The sequence below is a fragment of the Chrysemys picta genome, chromosome 9, assembly GCF_011386835.1.
Source record: "Chrysemys picta bellii isolate R12L10 chromosome 9, ASM1138683v2, whole genome shotgun sequence".
In the NCBI taxonomy this organism is placed as follows: domain Eukaryota; kingdom Metazoa; phylum Chordata; order Testudines; family Emydidae; genus Chrysemys; species Chrysemys picta.
In genome coordinates, this window is record NC_088799.1 from 62,128,193 (window position 1) to 62,149,271 (window position 21,079).

The 21,079-nt window shown below is 45.6% G+C and overlaps 1 protein-coding gene across 17 annotated transcripts in view; it reads left to right on the top strand.

Annotated features, from left to right (window-relative positions):
- ENOX2 (ecto-NOX disulfide-thiol exchanger 2) overlaps window positions 1-21,079 on the top strand; it is a 155,609-nt gene that overhangs the window by 128,220 nt on the left and 6,310 nt on the right. For 6 of the 17 annotated variants that reach the window (XR_010590184.1, XM_065556370.1, XM_065556369.1 and 3 more), the window contains 4 exons: window positions 630-737; window positions 7,039-7,095; window positions 12,836-12,944; window positions 16,609-16,694. Coding sequence is in view for 7 of the 17 variants with exons in the window: in XM_065556370.1 (XP_065412442.1) it covers window positions 630-737; window positions 7,039-7,095; window positions 12,836-12,944; window positions 16,609-16,694 (360 nt within the window). In the remaining 10 variants the exon portion in view is untranslated. Of the gene's footprint in view, window positions 1-629; window positions 738-7,038; window positions 7,096-12,806; window positions 12,945-16,608; window positions 16,695-21,079 lie in introns of all 17 variants that reach the window. The other 11 variants (XR_010590187.1, XR_010590186.1, XR_010590185.1 and 8 more) reach the window with 3 other exon arrangements.

The window sequence follows — 21,079 nt, forward strand, 5'->3', positions numbered from 1 at the left end:
CTATTTTAGGCCTGGAAAAATAGCTAGCCTAAAACATAACTGCACAAAAAGGGGTTGAACGTTTGCCTAGTGTTCCTGAGAAATGCAGTTTCTGCATGAACATTTTCTCTTTCATGCAGTCTTGTAGTTTTATTGTGTTGTTTAATTTTTATAGGTGCTCATTTAGGAATTATGTGCAGTTTTGCAAATCACCATTATGCATTTCCTAGAAATATAAAACTAATATTACAAAAAGTAACACGTCACTTTTTGTTTAGAAAACATGCAACAACAATAGAGTTATCATGGTGTTTTTCTGTTAGTCTGGATAAAACAAAGTACAGGACAAACCACCCTACACAACCTAGGATGTAGTGTTTTGGGGTATTTTCTTGAGCTTCAAGAAAGTTCTGCCTTACCTCATGTTAACAACCCAACACATTTTTTTAATATCTAGCGATATTCAAAGAAGTTTGTCACATGCCATAGGATTTTGTGGAAGTTTTTCTTCCTTTTATGGATGGAAACTTTAAAAGTGTTCTGAATTTGACCCACGTCTTTGTCTAAGAGTTTGTTACTCATTCCATGTTCTCTAAAACAATGATGTGTGAAAGTCAGGCTGTGGTCTGAATTGACCTTTTCTCTTCTAGCATCTTCTGAAATTGCAAGAGGAATACAAAAAACGAGAAGCCGAGCTAGAAAAAGTGAAGGAAGACAAAGTACAAATGGAAATGTTGTTAGAAACCCTGAAGGAGCAGGTATGTACAGTCTAGGCCTCCAGGCTTCTGTATGACGTTTCAGTAATAGACTGTTGCTAGGCTTGTCGCCTTTGGATGTCATAGCTCGCTCTGTGTGCAGCACAAGGTACAGGTGGAGGAGATAGCCTGGGGCTGCCTTGAGTGGCAATGGTCTGCTTTGTTTGAACAACTGGCAGACTCCTAAAGAGATTTGCTACCACATTTATCAGTGCGGACTTTGTGGATATTTTGGAGTTGGAACCACCGCATGAATATACATGGCAGAATTTCTGGTGCTTACAATGCCATTCAAACATCCATGTCTCTTTTCATGAAAGTAAAGTTGTTTCGTGCACCTTTGCTTTCCATAGCAAAAGAGAACAAAACTAAGTGCATGTCTTAAGAGAATGCTTTGCAAAATGCAGACTCATCTACCAAATGTTTGTGAAAACTACAGTAGTCAGCATGAACACTGTTACTTTCAAGAGCAAGTAAAATTCCTTTCCCCTCCCAAATAGATCTTCATAGAGGAAAGCTGATAAGAGCCTAAAATGCTGAAAACATGGAGCCAAATTTTACATTCCTTAGTCCAACAGAATTCCATTGAAGACAGAGTTTCCAGGCACCATCTGTAGTAGAGAGAGAGCGAGAGCTGGAGCACTGGGCTTGGGTGCAAGATCTGAGGCCTGAATGAGAGGCTGTGAACTAAAGTCAGGCCATGTATTAAAGTAGATGCTTACAAGTTCACTGTTTGGTACATGAACTTGGCAAAGTTGTTGTTAGTGTACTAGGCACTAGATACTTATGTAAATATCTTTTAGAAGGCTAGTATAGATATACCCCAATCTAGTACAGATAAGGTGGTGGTTTGACAGAACAATGAATAGGAATGTTTTGTCCAAGATATCAGGAACAAGGAGCGATGATAAACAGATGTCATGAACCACTCAAGGTGGTATGTAAGTTGCTTATCCCATTGTTTGGCTTAGTCTATAAATGTCGGGGTACCTTGCCTTAATCTTTTGTGCGGCCAAGGGGACAGCAGAAACTCCCGCTGCTGACTGAGGCACTCCTTGCCATCTGGCACTCGTGTTAATGTGCTTGTGCAAGTTGTGCAACTCTTGAGGACAATAAACCTGGCCGAGTACCTTTGTCACCCAACCATGCCTGTGGTCTTTCCCTATGAGTAACATTGAGGTCTGCTGAATTAGCAGGCTGCGCTCTCTGCTTGTGCTGATAACAGCAGAGTTCCAAGGACAGAAGCGTTGAGCAGCTATAACAGCGTAGCAGTCTTGACAGCGTCACAGCAATGACATTCTTTAGTGCTCTTCTACACTACCTGCACCTTTTGATACAATAATTCCAAGGAGAAATTGTAGAAGAGGGGGGAGGGATAGCTCAGTGGTTTGAGCATTGGCCTGCTAAACCCAGGGTTGTGAGTTCAATCCTTGAGGGGGGCATTTAGAGATCGGGGGCAAAAATCTGTCTGGGGATTGGTCCTGCTTTGAGCAGGCGGTTGGACTAGATGACCTCCTGAGGTCCCTTCCAACCCTGATATTCTATGAATGCAGTTCAGAGTCCTTGTGCAGGGGAGAGGGCTCTGTTCATAGTTTTCAGGCTCACAGAAAGGACATAGAAACATAGTTTTTCCACCATAAAGTACCACATAGTGCATTAGGAGTACAGCCCACCCACCAGGGACGCTCAGGAGGCACAACAAGGGTTGCTGACTGTGGCTTCTGAAAGGAGGCCCCTGTACCTTGTCCAAAAATCTATACAAACCCTATGGGACCAAACTCATTGATCCAACTTGCTCTTAAGTCACACGGAAGCATCCAGAGTGCCAGTTCTGAAATGCACAGATGGTGGAGCATTCCCTAGAGAGAAACTGATACTGTGTTTTTTGGGTGTCCATACACACTGAGATGTTGTAGGATTGATTTACCTGAAAAAAAGCCTTTCGAGCCTCTGCTTGCACAATGTCACCTACCCCTCTCCCTCTCATCTGAATCTCATTTGGACCCCAGAAGGACAGGAAATGTCACTGAAGGTGCAGTGTGCTGAACCATTACCTGCATAGCCTGAGGATTTATGTCAGCAGTGAATCTGCCTAATGGTTCTTCTTTCAGGCTGCAATGAGGCAACCTTCCCTAGACAGTTGTGTACATTTCCAGGCTAGCTCTCATGTTCCAGTGCACATCATTTCAGCTGGAACGTTTGTTTTTTCTGTAACAGCATCAATGCTAAATATGGTAAAGAATACATTTTAAAGAGATAAAGAGCAGTTCTACATTATCCCCAGTAAATCCTATACTTGCATTTAAAGATATGTTCTGATCTACATTCTCTAAAAGATGTTTATGGATTTAATGTTTCCAGCAATGTTGCTACAATATATTTACATTTATTTTGTATGACATGAAGGGAAATAATAAATACTTCTTTAGAATGAAAGCTTTTACATTAGAAGATTTTATTTCTAATCACAGAACTCTCTTGGACAGTAATTTGTTTTCTTGCTGTCTTTTTGCTGATGGCTCAGATAAATGTGGCATTCCGTTAATTAGGATTTTGTGATCTCAGAAGCTTGATAAAGTGGATATGCTAGCAGAACATGATGCTGTAGAGAATTATTTCTTCATCTTGAGTTTGACACAAAGTGTCAATTGAACAATTCTTCAATAGGTCACCTCTTGAAGATGCTGGATTCTGGGATCAGTATTGCAGAATCTATGAACCTATAACTAGATTGCAGAACTAGGAGTTGGTGCAGAACTTCTGTGTGTGAAGCTAAAGGGCCTGCTCAGTGTTATCCAAATGCTAATAATTTTAAGCCATCAGATAGAGGATTCATTGCTATTTGTGCTGAAATACAGCTGTGTAGACAATAGGCTGGGATTTGCAAGGGGTGTTAGGTGTCCGTTCCAGTGAAATTCTATGAGCGTTGGGGACCCAACTCCTTTATAAATCCCAGCCTAAAATTCTACAGGCTTGGAGTTGATTGTTTTATATTGTTCTTACTCCCTCTATCCTTCCAGATAAATGTTTGTATCAAAAACACCACTATATCCTGTTTAAATTAATGTAAAATAGATGACTTTGCAGTATTTGTAATGTCTTGATTTAAATCAGTGGTTCCCATGCACTGGGATTGATCCTCTATACTCATCCCCACTTCTTTGAAGATGAACCTCTGTAATGTCCCTCATAAACAGCTGTTACCAACCTCCCATTCAGTTGCAATGTGCTGTTGGAACAGCCTAAGATCCACTGTGGCTTAGAGGGTAGAGTTAATGGGAGGCAGTGGACTGGAACATCGGGTGAAATGTTACTCTAAGCAGAAAGGGCTGGGCTGGACAAATACATTCCTGTAGCCTAGGCAAGTGACAAAGAGGAAGGAATACGGTTTGTGGCAAAGCTCTGACCTTGCCCCCATGGGTCCTGCGCTTCAAGGCGGTTTATGCTAGCCTCAGTGGCTCACTGTGACCCTCCACGTAGCCCTTGTCTCTCTAGGGCCAGGGTTACAGTCTAATGAGCCCTTTTCATCATAGGCTAGCAAGGAGGTTGGTGAGAGAACTCCCACAGTCTCTGTTGTCCCTGGGGGCTTATTTCAGAACAGTTTAGCCTCCTGTGCTGACAGGGGCCTGACTTCCCCTCCCAGGAGATGTTCCTGTAGTGGTGGGTTGGGGGGAACCCAGGCCTGCCCTCTACTCCGGGTTCCGGTCCAGGGACCCTCATGGTAGCAGCTCTTGGCAGCCAACCTTTCACTGCCAGAGTTGCTACATTTCCCAGGGCCACTTCCCCACAGCTCTCTTGCTTCTCCCTTCTTCACTCTTACCTTAGGGTTCCTTTACTGATGGTTTGAGGGTGTCTTCATTAACCAGCCCTTCAGCCACGCTTTCTCTCCCCGGCTCTCCTCTGCCTGACTGGAGTGAGCCTTTCTTATAGTATCAGCGGGGCCTTAATTAGAGTCAGGTGGTCATATTAGCTTAATGACCTCACCTGACTCTTTGCAGGTTAATTAGAGTCAGGTGTTCTCATTAGCCTGGAGCAGCCCCTGCTCCAGTCAGTCAGGGAACAGAAAACTGTTAATCCAGTGGCCAGTATATCTGCCTTCTGCTATTCTGCTGTACCCAACTGGCCTGGGTCTATCACATGTTGAAGAACAATAGGTCGCAATCCTGAGGCACTCAGCACTACACAGGACTGGGCCCATTACTGGACTCGTCCACACAGCACCCATTTAGATAGAATTTAAGACTAAATTGGACTAAATTTTGGAAAAGAGCATCTTGATGAATGGAAGTTACCTTACTGTACTCCTGGTGAGAGATGATCAGGGTTAGGGCAGGAGTTGGGGCCATGTGGGCAGAGAGGATGGGTCCAGTCTTGGAGATGTGCAGGTAGAAGCCACAAAATTTAGCCATGGGCTGTGCGTGTGGAGACAAAGACAGGGACAAATCAAAGAAGCAGCTGAAATTTTGGGATTGAGCAACACAGAGGATGGTGATACTCTTCACCATGATATAGAAAGTGGGGAGGGAGAAGGGCTTCAGGGGAAGATCAGGAGCGCAGTTTCGCCCATGTTCGGTTTCAGAGATGACTGGACACCCCCAAGGAGATGTCAAGCAACCAGGCTATTAGTGTGGATGGAGGGAACAGGTCCCAAGCAGCGAGGTAGATCTGTGAGGTGTCAGTGTAGAAATGGTTGCAAAGCTAAGTTGGCAGAGATGATAATCCGGAGAGAGGCTCTGAGGGAGCTGAAGAGGGAGGCCTACAGTGGGATGCCCCATGAAGAAGGGGGGGGGGCATGGGAGGTGCACCTTCTGTTTGAGATACCGAGGGCTTGAGAGTTAGAGAATCAGGAGAGGATGAAATCATGGAAACCCACGGGGGAGAAGATTTCCAAAAGAACCTGTCTGATGATGTCAAAGGCAACCAATAGACAAGGAGGGAAGGCAGAGGAAAGAGAAGGTAAAGGCTGTGAAGGGTTCCACAGCATGAACTTCTAGCTGTGGTTTATTAGATCCCCTGCACCAATCCTGGCCTGTTGAGAGAGAGAGAAAGAAAGAAAGAAGGGTTTGCTGCTCCAAAAATGAGCACTGATTGAGCTCCTTGGGGAGCTGGAAAGAGCTGCCTGGTCTGGAATGGCCAGCATGTTCCCAAGGTTCCCAGTTGGCCCCCATCTGCACTGTAGCTGCTGTTGCGAGTGCCACAGGGAATGCCCTGGCAAACATTGTCTAGTTAGTGAGCTAGACTCAGAACCCGCAGCCAGGATTTGGGACTTGGCTTTAATGAGGATTCAAAAGTCCGGAGCATTTCCACATGGAGTGTCTGTGCTGGGCTGTGAGTAGAGGAGCCTCTTGGCCAGCTCTTACCATCACATGTAGATTCTTGCTGTTGTTTGACTGCTCCCATCTACTGACTGCACCTTGTAGTCACACCCATTTGTCAGTGCTGGGCCCAGAGAGAAGTAGAGCTCCCTTAACTGTTAACTATTATCTGTTACCTGTGTGTTGCAGCAAGCTTGCTAAGACCACCCACTGAGGTCTCAGGGACATAGGTATGGTCAGCAGGGGAAGTGGGAGTTGTTTGAGTCAACGGATTGATTTTCTGTTGGCTTTATAAAGTGTCACCTTCCTCTCTCTGCTCCTCTCCCAAACCACCTCCTCCCCCCTGTGCTCTGCACTAACTGTTTTCATGAGGTATATCTTGGCTGGCCGTTGCCTCCTCAGAGCACTGTCTGTTGTGTGCTGGGAGGGAGGATGACAACCATTCTGTATACATCCTCACATGAGGTGAAGGCCCCGCACAACTCTGTTCACTGAGTACAGTAGATCCAATTGGACAGTGATGGCACAGATCTGGTCAATACCTCCCTGACATGAGAATTTGCCCTCCCCCTGTGCCTTAGAATCATAGAACCATAGAATATCAGGGTTGGAAGGGACCTCAGGAGGTCATCTAGTCCAACCCCCTGCTCAAAGCAGGACCAATCCCCAGACGGATTTTTGCCCCAAATCCCTAAATGGATTGGACTCACAACCCTGGGTTTAGCAGCCCAATGTTCAAACCACTGAGCTATGTCAATCCCCCCCCCCCCCCCATTAATGGAGATATCCTATCTCCTAGAACTAGCTAGTGCTATGTACTGGATCAGGGGTTACACACAGTAATTGTCTTTCTGGTTGTTAAAGTATCTGAATCTCAATTAGATTGCTCCAGTTTGAGAGCTTCATTTGCAAAGATCAATGAACAAAGCTAATATTTTACCAACTATGCTAAAGATTATAACCTTTTCCCTTTCTGTAACGGAATGTAGCAAGAGATGGCAGATGAAGAGGACAAGGAGAGAGACGTGGCTGATAATCAAGGAAATGTAAGTCAGTGTGTTTCTTTCTGCTACTTTAGGTAGAGCATCTTACTGAGAGAAGTGGTGACAGTTCATAATAAATGGATCCACTGTTTGGAGCTAAGTATATAAGCCTGACGCATCTAGGTTAGGAAACAAGAAACCATCACATTAAGCATCATCTCAGGCTGGTAAAGAAGTACATTTCTATAGAGCTGTGGTATGGGGAGCAGACTCAGGGTATGCGATGACTTGCTGCATCCTAACGTCCTGTCCCTCTGCAAAAATATCTGTTCCCTGATTAAAGAACAGGAGTACTTGTGGCACCTTAGAGACTAACAAATTTATTTGAGCATAAGCTTTCGTGGGCTACAGCCCACTTCATCAGCTGCATAGAATGGAACATATAGTAAGAATATATGTGTGTGTGTGTGTGTATACACACACACACACACACACACACACACACACACACACACACACACACACACACAAACATGAGAAGGTGGAAGTTGCCATACCAACTCTAAGAGGCGAATTAATTAAGATGAGCTATTATCAGCAGGAGGGAAAAAAAACTTTTGTAGCGATAATCAAGATGGCCCATTTCAGACAGTTGACAAGGTGTGAGGATACTTAATATGGGAAAATAGATTCAATTTGCGTAATGACCCAGCTTCTCCCAGTCTCTATTCAAGCCCAAGTTAATGGTATCTAGTCTGCAAGTTAATTCAAGTTCAGCAGTTTCTCATTGGAGTCTGTTTTTGAAGCTTTTCTGTCCAAAATTGCCACCTTTAAGTCTGTTACTGAGTGACCAGAGAGGTTGAAGTGTTCTCCTACTGGTTTTTGAACGTTATGATTCCTGATGTCAGATTTGTGTCCATTTATTCTTTTGCATAGAGACTGTCTGGTTTGGCCAATGTACACGGTAGAGGGGCATTGCTGGCACATGATGGCATATATCACATTGGTAGATGTGCAGGTGAACAAGCCCCTGATGGCATGGCTGATGTGATTAGGTCCTATGATGGTGTCACTTGAAGAGATATGTGGACAGAGTTGGCATCCAGACAGAGTTCCCGATTGCGCCTTGAGGAAAATATTGTGCCCTCTTTTACTGATTTAGTAATATGTGATCTGGCTCTTCTACCTACAGACTGCAGGAGACCCTTATGTATGTCTCTCAAAGGGCCACACTCCTTGCTGGCTATCTGCAACAATACAATTAGGAAAGCAGGCTTCGTAGGGCTGCTACATCTCCTCCCCACACAGGAGAGTGTTAGGGGGCAGGAGTGGGCAGAGCATGCACCCATCTCTGTAACTTCACTGGCATGTTGGGGAGTACCTGCCACCGAGTATAGACCTGGTGCAGGTTACTCCCTTTCTGGAGCAGCAAGAAGACTGAGAGGGAGAGTGGGACTCTGCTAGTTCCAATCTTCAGGCCAACACACTATCCCTTTGGTTAAGTAATTGGATTTAGAAAGTAGCTTCCTTGCAGATTGATTAGTTCTGGGGATTGACCCGTGTCTGTCACTGGTTCAAATCCAGCCACATCAGGAGTGACTGAAAGTCATTGCCAGCTGATCGCTGTCTGGTTCATAACGAGTGAGGATGATGGATTCACTTTCAGCACCTACCAACAACTGGCCAAGTGACTGTCCTTTTTTTGGCCTCTGCAGAGAGGTGAAAGGTTAACTGCCGCACCCGGCTGAGCAGGGTTGATGTACAATGGCAGGAGATGACGTAATAGGCAACACTTGCATTTTAATGCTTTGCTACACCTGTTCTGTGGATAAACAGACTATTTGTTCCCTAGAGAAGTCTCTGTCCCTTCTTAGATCAGTCAAGAATTCAGGACAACACTTAAGTACATGCTTAACTTTAAAGCGTGGTTACATTGTATTGATTGTTGAAGTGCTTTCTTGAATCAAGGCTGCAAGGGGAAGTTCTGTTCTGAAAAGGGGACGATGTAAAAACAGCAGCTCCTTTATCAGCAGAGCTGCCCTAAGTGTGTATTGAGTTAGATCCATTCAGTTTAGTAATAATGATTTACTGCTTTTTATTCCATAGCCTTGCCGAGCTGACACAGATCTGGGAAAGTGAGCTAGAGTCTATTCCAATCTTATCATAGAATCATAGCAATTTAGGGCTGGAAGGGACCCTGAGAACTCAAGTCCAGCCCCCTGCACTGAGACAGGACCAAGTAAACCTAGACGATCCTTGACAGGTGTTTGTCCAACCTGTTCTTTAAAACTCCAATGATGGGGATTGTACAACCTTCCTGGGAAGCCTATTCCAGAGTTTAACTACCCTGAGAGCTAGAAAGTTTTTCCTAATATATACCCTAAATCTCCCTTGCTGCAGATTAAGCCCGTTGATTCTTTTCCTTCCTTCGGTGGACATGGAGAATAATTGATCATCATCTTTTTTATAGCAGCCCTTAACATATTTGAAGACTGTTATGAGGTCTTCTCAGTCATCTTTCGGCAAGACTAAACAACCCCAGTTTTTGCTGTCAGGTTTGCTAAACCTTTTATCATTTTTGTTGCTCTCCTCTGGACACACTCCAATTTGTCCACATCTTTCTTAAAGTGTGGTGCTCAGAATTGGGCAAAGTACACCAGCTGAGGTCTCACCAGAGCTGAGTAGAGCAGGACAGTTACCTTCCTTGGCTTACATACAACAGTCCTGTCAATATACTCCAGAATAATAATATCCTTTTTCGCAACTGCATCATATTATTGACTCATATTCAATTTGTGATCTACCATAACTTCCAGATCCTTTTCAGCAGTACTATCACCTAGCCAGATATTCCCCATTTTGTAGTTGTGCATTTGATTAGTCCTTCCTAAGTGTAGTCCTTCGCACTTGTCTCTGTTGAATTTCTTTTCGTTGATTTCAGACCAATTCTCCAATTTGTTAAGGTCATTTTGAATTGTAATCCTGTCCCCAAAGTGCTTGTAGCCCTTCCCAGGTTACTATCATCCACAAATTTTATAAGCATATTCTCCACTCCATTATCCAAGTTAGGAATTACTGGACCCAGGACTGACCCCATGGGACTCCACTAGAAATGCCCTCCCAGTTTGACCATGAATTATTGATAACTATTCTTTGAGTACAGTCTTTCAACCAGATGTGTACCCACCTTATAGTAATTTCCTCTGGACCACATTTCCATAGTTTGCTTCTGAGAATGTCATGTGGGACTGTGTCAAAAGCCTACTAAAATCAAGATATATCATGTCCACTGCTTTCCCCCCAACCACTAAGCCAGTAACCTTCCCAGTGAAGGAAATTAGATTGATTTGGCATGATTTGTTCTTGACAAATGCATGCTGGCTGTTCCTTATAGCCCTATTATCCTCTAGGTGCTTACAAATTGATTGTTTACAAATTTGTTCCAGTATCTTTCCAGGGACTGAAGTTAGGCTGATCAATCTATAATTTCCCAGTTCCACCTCGTTTTAAGGATAGGTGCTATGTTTGCCCTTCTCTAGCCCTCTAGTACCTCACCCATTCTCCATGAATTCTCAAAGACAATCACTAATGGTTGAGAGATTGCCTCAGCTGGTTAGTTCCTTAATTGACCTAGGATGAATTTCCTCAGGCCCTGTTTATTTGAATACATCTAATTTATCTAAATATTCTTTCCTTTTTTTTTTTGGCTTGTGCTCCTTCACCCTTGTTAATATTAATTGTGTTGAATATCTGGTCACCATTAAGCTTTTTAGTGAAGACTTAAGCAAAATAGGCATTAAACACCTCAACCTTCTTGATATCATCAGTTATTAGTTTTCCTTCCCTGCTGAGTAGAGGGACCTACACTTTTCTTTGTCTTTCTCTTGCTCCTAATTTATTTAAAGAACCTCTTATTGCCTTGTCAGGTGTAACTCATTTTGTGCCTTAGTGTTTCTGATTTTGTCTCTACATGCTTGTGCTATTTTTCTGTATTCCTTCATAGCAATTTACACATATTCCCATTTTTTGTAGGATTTGTTTTTTGATTTTCAGGTCATTAGAGAGCTCTTGATGGAGCTATATTGGCCTCTTACTGTTTTTCCTATCTCTCCTTCGCATCGGGATAGGTTGCAGTTGTGCTTCTAATATTGTCTCCTTGAGAAACTGCCAGCTCTCTTGAACTCCTTCATCCTTTAGATTTTCTTCCAAGGGGACCTTACCTACCAGTGTTGGGATTTCCTCCAAGATCTTTCCACTCGTCTTATCCAGAACACCTCATCCAGTTTTGGAAGAAGACTTATCCAGTTCTCTGGTATCCAAAAAATTCTCTTGACTCCAGCTCATCATTGAGGTTACTTTTTTAGGCATGTTACAGCTCTTTGCCTACGCTGGCCAGGCCCAGATGCAGGGCGTTTAGGTACAGGGTGATACCACAATTCCAATTCATGTCACACATCACACAGTTTATATACATCTTTCCTAGCTACTAACGTCTATACTTCTTGCATGTAAAGACCAATTGCTTTGCAGATTGTGTAAGGCAAGTTTGTAAGTTCAGGGTGTTTCTGCCTACTTTGTTTACTATAAACACACTCGCAATAGCTAGCTGTTTCAGCAGTTATGTCTTCAGGCCTGTTCAACAGTTGCTTGTTCAGGCACGTCCTGTCTTAAGTTGGGCCTGCTCATGTCAGCTAAACCACACTTACAGTCAGTTGTCTGAGTTTGTTAAAGTCTGCTGTTTTGAAGTCCATTGTCCTTAATCTGCTGCTGTCACTCCTTCCTTTCCCGAGAATCATGAAATCAATCATTTCATGATCACTTTCACCCAAATTCAAATTTCACCTTCAGATTTACAACCTATTTCTCCCTTTTTCTCAGAATCAAGTCTAAAATAGCTGTCCCCCTCCTAACTTCTTCCTCCATTTTCTTAAACAAAAAGTTGTCCCCAACTCATTCTAAGAACTTAGTGAAAATTTTGTGTTTTGCCCGATTATTTTTCCAACAGATGTCTGGGTAGTCCCCCATTACTATCAGGGCCTGTGTTTTCGATATTTCTGTTATTTGTTCTAGAAATGCCTCATCCACCTCCTCTTCCTGATTTCCTTTACTGCAGATTCCTACCATGACATCACCCATGTTTTTTCCCTCTTATTTTGAACAGCATCAGCTGAATTGTATACTAAGTTCCAGTCATTTACTCCTGTGGAAAACTATTGGAGGCAATGAGGTTACATAGGGATCGCTAGGGGCCTACTATGGCCTGCCAAGGCCTTTATTAATGGTGAGGATGCATGTGTTGGAAAGAACCCAGTTTGACTTACCAATCCCAGTGTGACTTAAATTCAGGGAATTTAATACCTAGAGAAACAGAACACAACTGTTAATAATAATAATACCAAGCTCTTATATGGTGCTTTTCATTCATAATTCTCAAAGTGCTTTACAAATTAGGTTAGTGTCATTATCATCATTAGTCTTACTGTTTCCATCTAAGATTTATTTTTAAGCTAATAGTCTGTTACATGCAAATACTGTAAGGACACTTTTTTCTAACAGTGGGAGGAATTGATCAAGGCAAATATAAAGGTTCCCACAGCAACATGACCAATGTCCCCCATTGCACATCCCATGTGTTTTGTGGGATGTATTTTATGACGTAAACAATGTATTGACACATTGAACCAGGAAAACAAGAATTGCAACTCTGTAAAAACTGTTCAAGTTAAAAACTAAGCTGGCATTTAATTAATTAGAATGAGTGCTGTATTGTGCAGGTATGGAGTGGACGGTGTTGTTTTTACAGGAGAGCAGTACTTACAGGATCTGTGCATCTAGCCAGGAGAAGGAGTCCCCACTTGAGAGGACCCTGAGCTGTAGCCCTGTCAAATCTGAACGAGAAGCTTTATTAGTAGGTAAGACTCATGGTACAGTATGTCTGCTAATGGCAAGACTGTTGTAATGCTGCCATCCATGCTACATAGATTCAGACTCCATGAGAGATCCTCTCAGGAGGTATTGTAAATGCAGCTCTTCCAGTCTCTGAATGTGCTTCTTTCCTCAGTTTCATGGACTGCTACAATAGCAGGCCAGGGGTGAAATGCAGGTCCCACTGAAGTCCATGGTAAAGCTCCCACTGACTTCACTGGAGCCAGGATTTCACCCTTTGTGCATTGCTCACGTAGAGGTCTCATGTCATGTACCTAGATCTGTTCTAGTCACTCAATGACACATGCTGTACACTTGTGCACATTGGTACTATGTATGGGATGGTGACTTTCATCGGATATATTGATATGTTATGCACCTTTGATCCCCTTGCCTGCACTCTCCCTGCTGGGCTTTTATCACTTTAGCACTTGCTAAAGTGCAGTTGCTTTGTCACAGGTCAAGCTAGGGCTAGCATCATTCCACTGAATCTTCATCTAGACAAGGTCACATCTGCCTCCCTGGGACATATTTTCACATTCCAAACCTCTGAGCAGTTTCAAACACTCTCCATTTTTTTTAAACAACCTGCTACTAAAAAGTTTTCTCCTTTTTCTCCAATTGACAGTGCTCTGAAGTACAGGATAGACAATATATAGTCCTGGACCCAAGACCATGTTTAAGGTCCAAAATCTCATGGACCATAAGTGCTCCTCCATCATAGCAGCTGCTAAATCATGACCCACTAAACTGTTCTAGACTGAATTATGTTGTTAAACTACACTTGCCTTCACGCATGTCCACAGCCTGGCACCTCCTGCTGTGAAGAACCATTAGCCTGTTCTCGGAGAAAATTGCCCACATTGAATTGGGACACCAGGAAACATATAATGAACTTACGTTGATAATGTGATCTCTTCCTTCTCTGCATTTGCTCTATTCACACAAAAAAGTCTTAAAAAGTACTGCAGGAAAACTGAGCTCCCTGCCATGCTGATCCAGTCCTTTACTAGCTAAAGCATGTGGGATGCATAATCATTGAGATTAACAACTTTTCATTTGAGGAAGGAAATCCACCACCACCACTTCAGAAGCATGCTAAAATTCAGCCAACTGACCACTTTCCAGCTACCACCCAGCGCCACCCATGCTGGACTAACTAACTAAGAAGTTCACCCAGGGTTGATCGCATGACAGCCAAGATCCTAGACCCTTACCAACAGGCTTCAGTCCAGTTCATGGAACAGAGACCATGCAGTGAGATGATGTTCTCTTGGCAATGAACAAGGGCCACACAGCCAGGCACTCAGATAATATGATGAGAAGAGCCTTAAAGTTTTAGACAGAGCAGAACTGACTCACTTACACAATCTGATTCTTGGATCCCATGGTGCAAAGGGGCTGGAAACTCAGTAGATCTGGCCAGCTGGAAATTCACCTGGTGTACAGGGAGTCCCCACGTGGTGTATTCCAGTGTACTTAGGTATATTCCTATGTTGTGTCCCCAGCTCCCCTAGTGCTCCCCTGGTGTAGGGGCAATGGCCGACTTGCCTCTGGGCCGGTTATTCCCAGCTGCCCAAATGATCTGCTGGGGATGTAGGCAGCCAGGTATAAGGAAGAATAACCCTAGGGGCTGATTCTGCCTTTGGCCAGACCCGGGCCCAGGGGAGAGTAAATGTGATGTAAAACCTGTTTTGCCACCCATCACCTTGTGCTAAGCAGAGCTCTGTCTGCCTCCAGAATCCAGCCATTAGATTGTATCAAGCTCAATGTTATTGGCTACTTTAAAAATGTATTAATATGCTAATTTCTGTTGTATTGACACTGTTAATCATAACTCTAGCTTTGTCATGATTATTGCTGACAAATATTTTGATCATCAAATCAACTTGTCATCTCAGGGTAGCTCCAGAATTGAAGCTTCCATTTAAAAGATCTGCTTCTAGACCTCATGGTGAAGAGGAACCCTTGATTACACTCCTTTTTTTTCTTCCAGTATTAAATGAGATTGGTTCCAAGACCAATCCATAACCTCCCTCCCATCTGATAATTCACCTTTCAACACAGCGCATTGCTTTTTCCCCTTTAGTCAATTCTTTATCCACCTTACAATTCTTGGACTAATCCCCATTTTCTCTATTAATAATCTCCCATGTGGTACCATGTCAAATGCTTTACTGAAGTCCAAACATATTATTTTTACTGCATTTCCCTTATCTAAAAAAATCAGTTCTTTTCTCAAAGAAGGAAATCAGGTTAGTCACCCCCTTTTCTGTTTACCTCATTAATTTAATTATTCTCTTTCACAATTTGTTCCAAAGTCTTGCATGCTACTGAGGATAAGGACATAAGAATGGTCATATTGGGTCCAACCAATTGTCCGTCTAGCCCAGTGGCCAATGCCAGATGCTTCAGAAGGAATGAAAGCAGAGATTTTGGAGCATCTGATATGGTTGTTTTGTAATTTTTCATGCCCAGCAGTTTTTGTTGATAATTTTACATTGTTATCACTCGTTTTAGAAATACTGAGTTTAGACATAATGATGTTGAGTCTTTCAAGTTCCCCTGTGACTGAGACAGTCTTAAAAAGAGGTAATGGACAGCTCCCAACCCAGGTCCTTGACAGCAGACTCTTGATAGAATGCTGCTTAGCTGCTCTCAAAGCACCTGCCAGGAGGAAAGTGGAGGGTGCTGCCTTGTTAAAGCAATCCGGACCCTAAGGGCATGCCCAGCCCTGCCTTCTTCCCAGTCCCAGTGAAACCCCCAATCTGGCCCCGGTTCATGAGGGAAACTTTCATTTCCTTCCTGGGGAAACTGCAGGTTTGAGCCCTCAAACCAGCCCATCTCCCCCTGCACACACCCTGTGCTCCCCCGTACACATTCTGTCCCACCCCAAATCTGTTCCTCCTTTCCCCCATGCTCCTCAGGAATAAACCCCATCCTCCAAATCCTAGTTCCCTCTGAGCTGTCTCCTCCCCACAAATCAATTAAAGTCAACTGCAGAAAATGTCCAAACTTCTTTCCTAGGGGTCAATCCCAAAGAGTTAAAGTCTGGGCTGTGGAGGACCATGTGTCTCTGGGTGGGAGACAGAATCCTAGTGCTTGGGTCTCATGGGCCTGGGCTCGTTTTGCTTCTGGTGCTGTGGGCACTGCTTCATGGATATGCTGGGGGCCTGTCTGCTTCGTCTACCTGCTGTCTGCTTGCTCTGTTGATGGTCAGGTGGTTTCTGCTCCTGTTGGGCACAGCCAGACCTGCCTTCATTTGGTTCAGCAAAATGTTTGGGAACTAATGTGCATACCTGCCACTATCTCCCTCCTTTGTGTCTCTCACCCTTCTCCCTCTTTGTCTCCTTCCACCTCTTTGAGGGCCCGTCCTCCTCATGTTGATGCAGACCCATTGCTGCATCTCATAGTGCTTCATGTTGCCCATTGCAGGAGCTTCCCAATCACTTTGAGAGTTGTCTGTATTGGACTGAGGGATATTGCTGTCTGAGTTGCTGCCCAAAGAAATGCTGTGCTCCACATTACATTGCAGCACACAGGCCAGGACCCAGCACAGCGCATGCAGGGAAAAGCCCTGCATGCAGACTGTGCAATCTTGGTGCTCTCAGCTGAATCACAAGAATGACCCCTGCCATGTTATTTCCCTAGGTATAATTTCAACATTTCTTCATGTTCACCCATTTGGAGCAAGCATAGAGTACATCTGTTCCTACTTACAGCGGCTCGACACCAAGGTAGGTGTGCTGAGGTCTCGGTCTCTCTGGGCAGACTCAGATGGGGAGGAGGGTCACTCTCTGTCTAGGCAGGCCAGGAGGGTGGTTGTCTTTCTGTGTGAATCATAGATTCACAGAATATCAGGGTTGGAAGGGACCTCAGAAGGTCATCTAGTCCAACCCCCTGCTCAAAGCAGGACCAATCCCCAGACAGATTTTTACCCCAGTTCCCTAAATGGCCCCCTCAAGGATTGAACTCACAACCCTGGGTTTAGCAGGCCAAATCTCAAACCACTGAGCTATCCCTCCCCTGGGGGTTCGGCAGGGGTCTCTTACCCTCGCTTCCCAGAACCCAGGCCACCATCTCCTTACACCCTGCTCTGGCTGGTCACTGACAGCTTCAGCTGCCACTTCTTCCCCACCTCCAAGGACCAGCTCTGGGTGAGAGAGACTGGCCGGAATCTCCATTCCCTCCACTCCACTCCCAGCAGATCTATCAGGACCAGCTGGGGACTCTCCCCACTTCCTCCACCTTCTCACCGGAGAGACCAGGACGTCTCCCCCTTTCCCCTCCCATTAGAGAGAGACCAAGACTGGTCAGGACCTCTCCGCCATCCCCTCTCACTGGAGAGACTGGTATTGGCTGGGACCTCTGCACCCCTCCCACCTGAAAGACCCCTCAGACCTGGCTCCTGGCTTCCCAGAACCCCGGGTCACCATCTCCTCATGCTGCCTCCTCCCCTTCTTCCACTTGTGGGCTCACTCCAGAAGTTGAGATAGCAGCTTGGCGAGGACATTCACGTGAATTTGTAGTAGCATCTAGGGCTTGGTGTGGGTAGCCCACGCTTGTTGAACGCCTGTCCGTGCCCTAAAGACCTAGCAATCTAGGTTACAACAGAGCAGAACAGGTGGATGGAACAAACAAATGGAGGGGGAGAAAGGTGATGAAAATAAGAGCTAAACAAGCAAGTTGTAGCACAAGGAGCATGAGTCATTTGTTCTGGCTTCTGTTTTGTGCAGCATCTCTTAACCAGTTTCTGATGATGTCTGGCAGTTTTTCTCTCTTACTCCATGTCTTGGTTTGCTTAATAGCCTTAATAGTGAGGGACTTTGCCAACGGCTTTTGAAAGTCTAAGTGAATTATGTCTTCCTATTCTTCTCTATCCACTATTCTATTGACTTGCCTTTATGGTCTGTCCCTGGTGTACGGTATCATGTTCATCAAGGTTGTTTTATAACTCTCTTTTTAATTAATTTGCAGATAATTTTCCTGACTGGGAAGTAGAGCTCATTCTTCTGTATTTCTCCAGGATCACTCTAATGTCTTTTCTAAAGATGTATACAGTATTCACTCGCCTCCAGTTCACCAGTGTAAAATCCCGTTACAGGATAAATCATGTATTTTTGATAGCAACATAACCACTTAATTCTTAATTTCCCTCAGCTCCCTTGAGAAATACCCTCTTGTCCTTTTGGCTCATTACCATTTCTTCCAGTGTTTTCTGTTTGGACAGCTCAATCTCTAAGAGAGCCTCACCGTAATTACTTTGGAATAGGTATCTTCACATTATTCTCTGTGGCAAAGACTGAGGCACAGAAGTTGTTTAGCTTCTCTGCAACTTGCTTATTCTCCTTGTTGTTCCCTTAACTTCCTCGTGGACCTGCTGATTCTCTTCCAGGTTTTCTGCTGCTGATTTAGTGAAAAAAGTTCTTGCTATTGTTTTTATATCTTAGACTGTTTGCTTTTCAAATTCCATCTTGGCCTTCTCATTTCGTGCTTGTTTTGCTTTCCTCTTAGCGATGGTCGAGCTGGATACTGGCCTGGCCTGGTGGGGATGATGATTTTCTGTCTCGGCAGACACAGAGGTGGATGGGTGGAGGGGAGGTTTGGAGTATCTCTCTGGGTACAACCAGCTATTGAGGGGATAGAGATGGGCTTCCCTCTGAGTATGTAGGTCTGACCTTTTGTGTGGAGTGGGGTGACTGTGTATTCTGGCCTTGCTGCGTTGGTGGTGATAGCAGGGTGTGTGAGAGCATCTCCCTTCATAAGCCCTGTGTGTCAGGTGCTGCCTCGTGGTAGTCAGGCCTGGTGGTTGGAGTGGCAGTCGAAGCTGGATGTAGGGTTGGGACTGGGCCAAGGGTGGCGCTGGAATTGAGATCCGGGGAGTCGGAGGTCAGAACTAAGATCAGAGTCTGTGGACAAGCCACGTAGCTGGAGTCCAGGTGCAAGCCTGGGGTTGAAACTGGGTGCCCAGAGTCCAGGGACAAGCCAAGCTGGTGTCCAGATACAGGCCAGAGGTCAAAGCCGGGCAGTCAGAGTCCAAGCATCCAGGGAGGGCCAGGAAGCGGAGGCAAGGCTGGAGCAGGTTGGTAACAGGGCTGGAACAAGGTCAGAGTAGGGCAAGGACAAGACTGGAACAGGGCTTGGGCAGGAACAGAAACAGGATCAAGAGCAGGCTGGGAGTCTCTGGCGTCTGTTCTCCTGCTACCTCACTGTGTGGTTCTTGGCTTGGTAGGGCTGTTGCACAGACTGATCTGCAGCTCTGGTGGGGTTGGGGAAATAGCTGAGCCAGGGGTTATCTGACCCAGACTTGGCTCAGGGCTAGGTTGCTGCTGTATGCAGGCTCTGTTGGAAGGGTAAGTCAGTTGCTGCATGCCTGAGTGGTGACTCACCTCATCTCCCTTGGACAGGCACATGTTGAGCACTGTGGAGTTACACCGCAGCTTGCTGCTCAGTAAGTGTTCGCACAGACATGCCCTGGGAGTCCAAGATGCCCACTTGTGTCACTTCCTGGATGGTGTCCAAATTCTGGTCAAGTCACATCTAGCCCAGGGAGGTAAAAGCCCAAGCTCTGTAACCTTTACAAGATGATGCTGTCGCAGATCCACGGGGTCTGGTCTGTGTTCCAGCTAGTAACCAACCAGAGAGCCTCAATGCTCTCTGTGAGAATTTGCAGCCGCAGCAGGCAGCCTTCTCGAAACAAGGCGACAGTGTATTAGGCACCTGGCTACATAATCTGAAAGTCCTTAGGTTAGCAAAGGAAACAAAAGTTAAGACAGAGTTCAGCCTGGCCAGTGCCAGGCCAGAGCTCCCTGGAGCCATGCTGCCACTGAAGCCATTTTGGTTCCCTCTCTCTGTCTCTGTGCCTTTGTCACTCTGTCCCAGGTGAGTGTGTGAGTCTCTGCAAAGGCCAGCTCTGAGCCCAGCCACCTGACACCTTTCCCCTTTGTTTTCCAAAGGGTGGAGGGAAAATCACCTTCCTCTTGGTTGTTCGTTGATAGATGTGAACAGCCAGTCCATTGGGATTCCCGTTGTCTTTTCGGATCCTCCCTTGATATGGGTCAGTTTCAGCCAGTCCTTTAACGATGCATTCATACCACCCCACAGATGAGCGGGGAGCGTGTCTGCCTCCCCGTGGAGCCAAACACTGTCCCGCGGGAGCGCGCAGCCCCGGCCCCCGGAGCGCTGTGTGCGTAGCGGCAGGGCTCCAGGAGAGGGGGGAGGGGCCAGCGGCTTGCTGCGCTCGGCCGGGCACTCCGGCCCGGGAGCACGGACCCCGTGGCTTGCTGTGCCGGGAGAGTGGGGCCATTTGGCAGGGTGTGCCTGGGCACAGCCCGTGCACACGCCTATGCTTCTGCCCCCTTGCCCCTGCGGGGGGGAGGGGAGAGCAGAGAAGAATGGGCTGGGCCGGGCCAGGCAGGATTTTTAATGGCACACTGCTCGGGCAGGCAGCAGCATGCCATTAAAAATCGGCTCGCATGCTGTCTTTGGCACGCGTGCCATAGGTTGCAGACCCCTGCTCTATAATGTGTGTTTGGGAGGTCGATAGAGAATATTCAACCTTGAAAGGGAAGGGAGTGGGGGGGAGCCAGATTTTCTTTGCTTTAGATTGTAATATAGTATCTAATGTCTCATGTCCCCCTGATTGCCTTTCTTGACTCTCCTGGGATGCCGTAACCCTCTGGTTCAGGCGCCCTGCTTCACAGGAAAGGCTACAGAGCTTAGCTCACGAGTACCATCAGTCAAACCAACAGAGAGAGGTGAAGTGATTTGTTCAAGGCCACACAGCAGGTCAGCTGCAGAGCTGGGACCAGAACTCATAATACATTACTCCATAAGAAGTGTGACAAAGTTCCTCCTCTATCTTGGTGGGTCCTGCGCTTACTGGCAGATTTTCTTGCCTCAGAGATTCACCATGTGGGTTGGGGAGCAGCCCAGAGACCTTCCCCTCTGGAAGAACCCACAGTCCAGGTCAATTGGGAGGTTTGGGGGGAACCCGGGCCCGCCCTCTACTCCGGGTTCCAGCCCAGGGCCCCGTGGACTGCAGCTGTCTATAGTGCCTCCTGTAACAGCTGCATGACAGCTACAACTCCCTGGGCTACTTCCCCATGGCCTCCTCCAAACA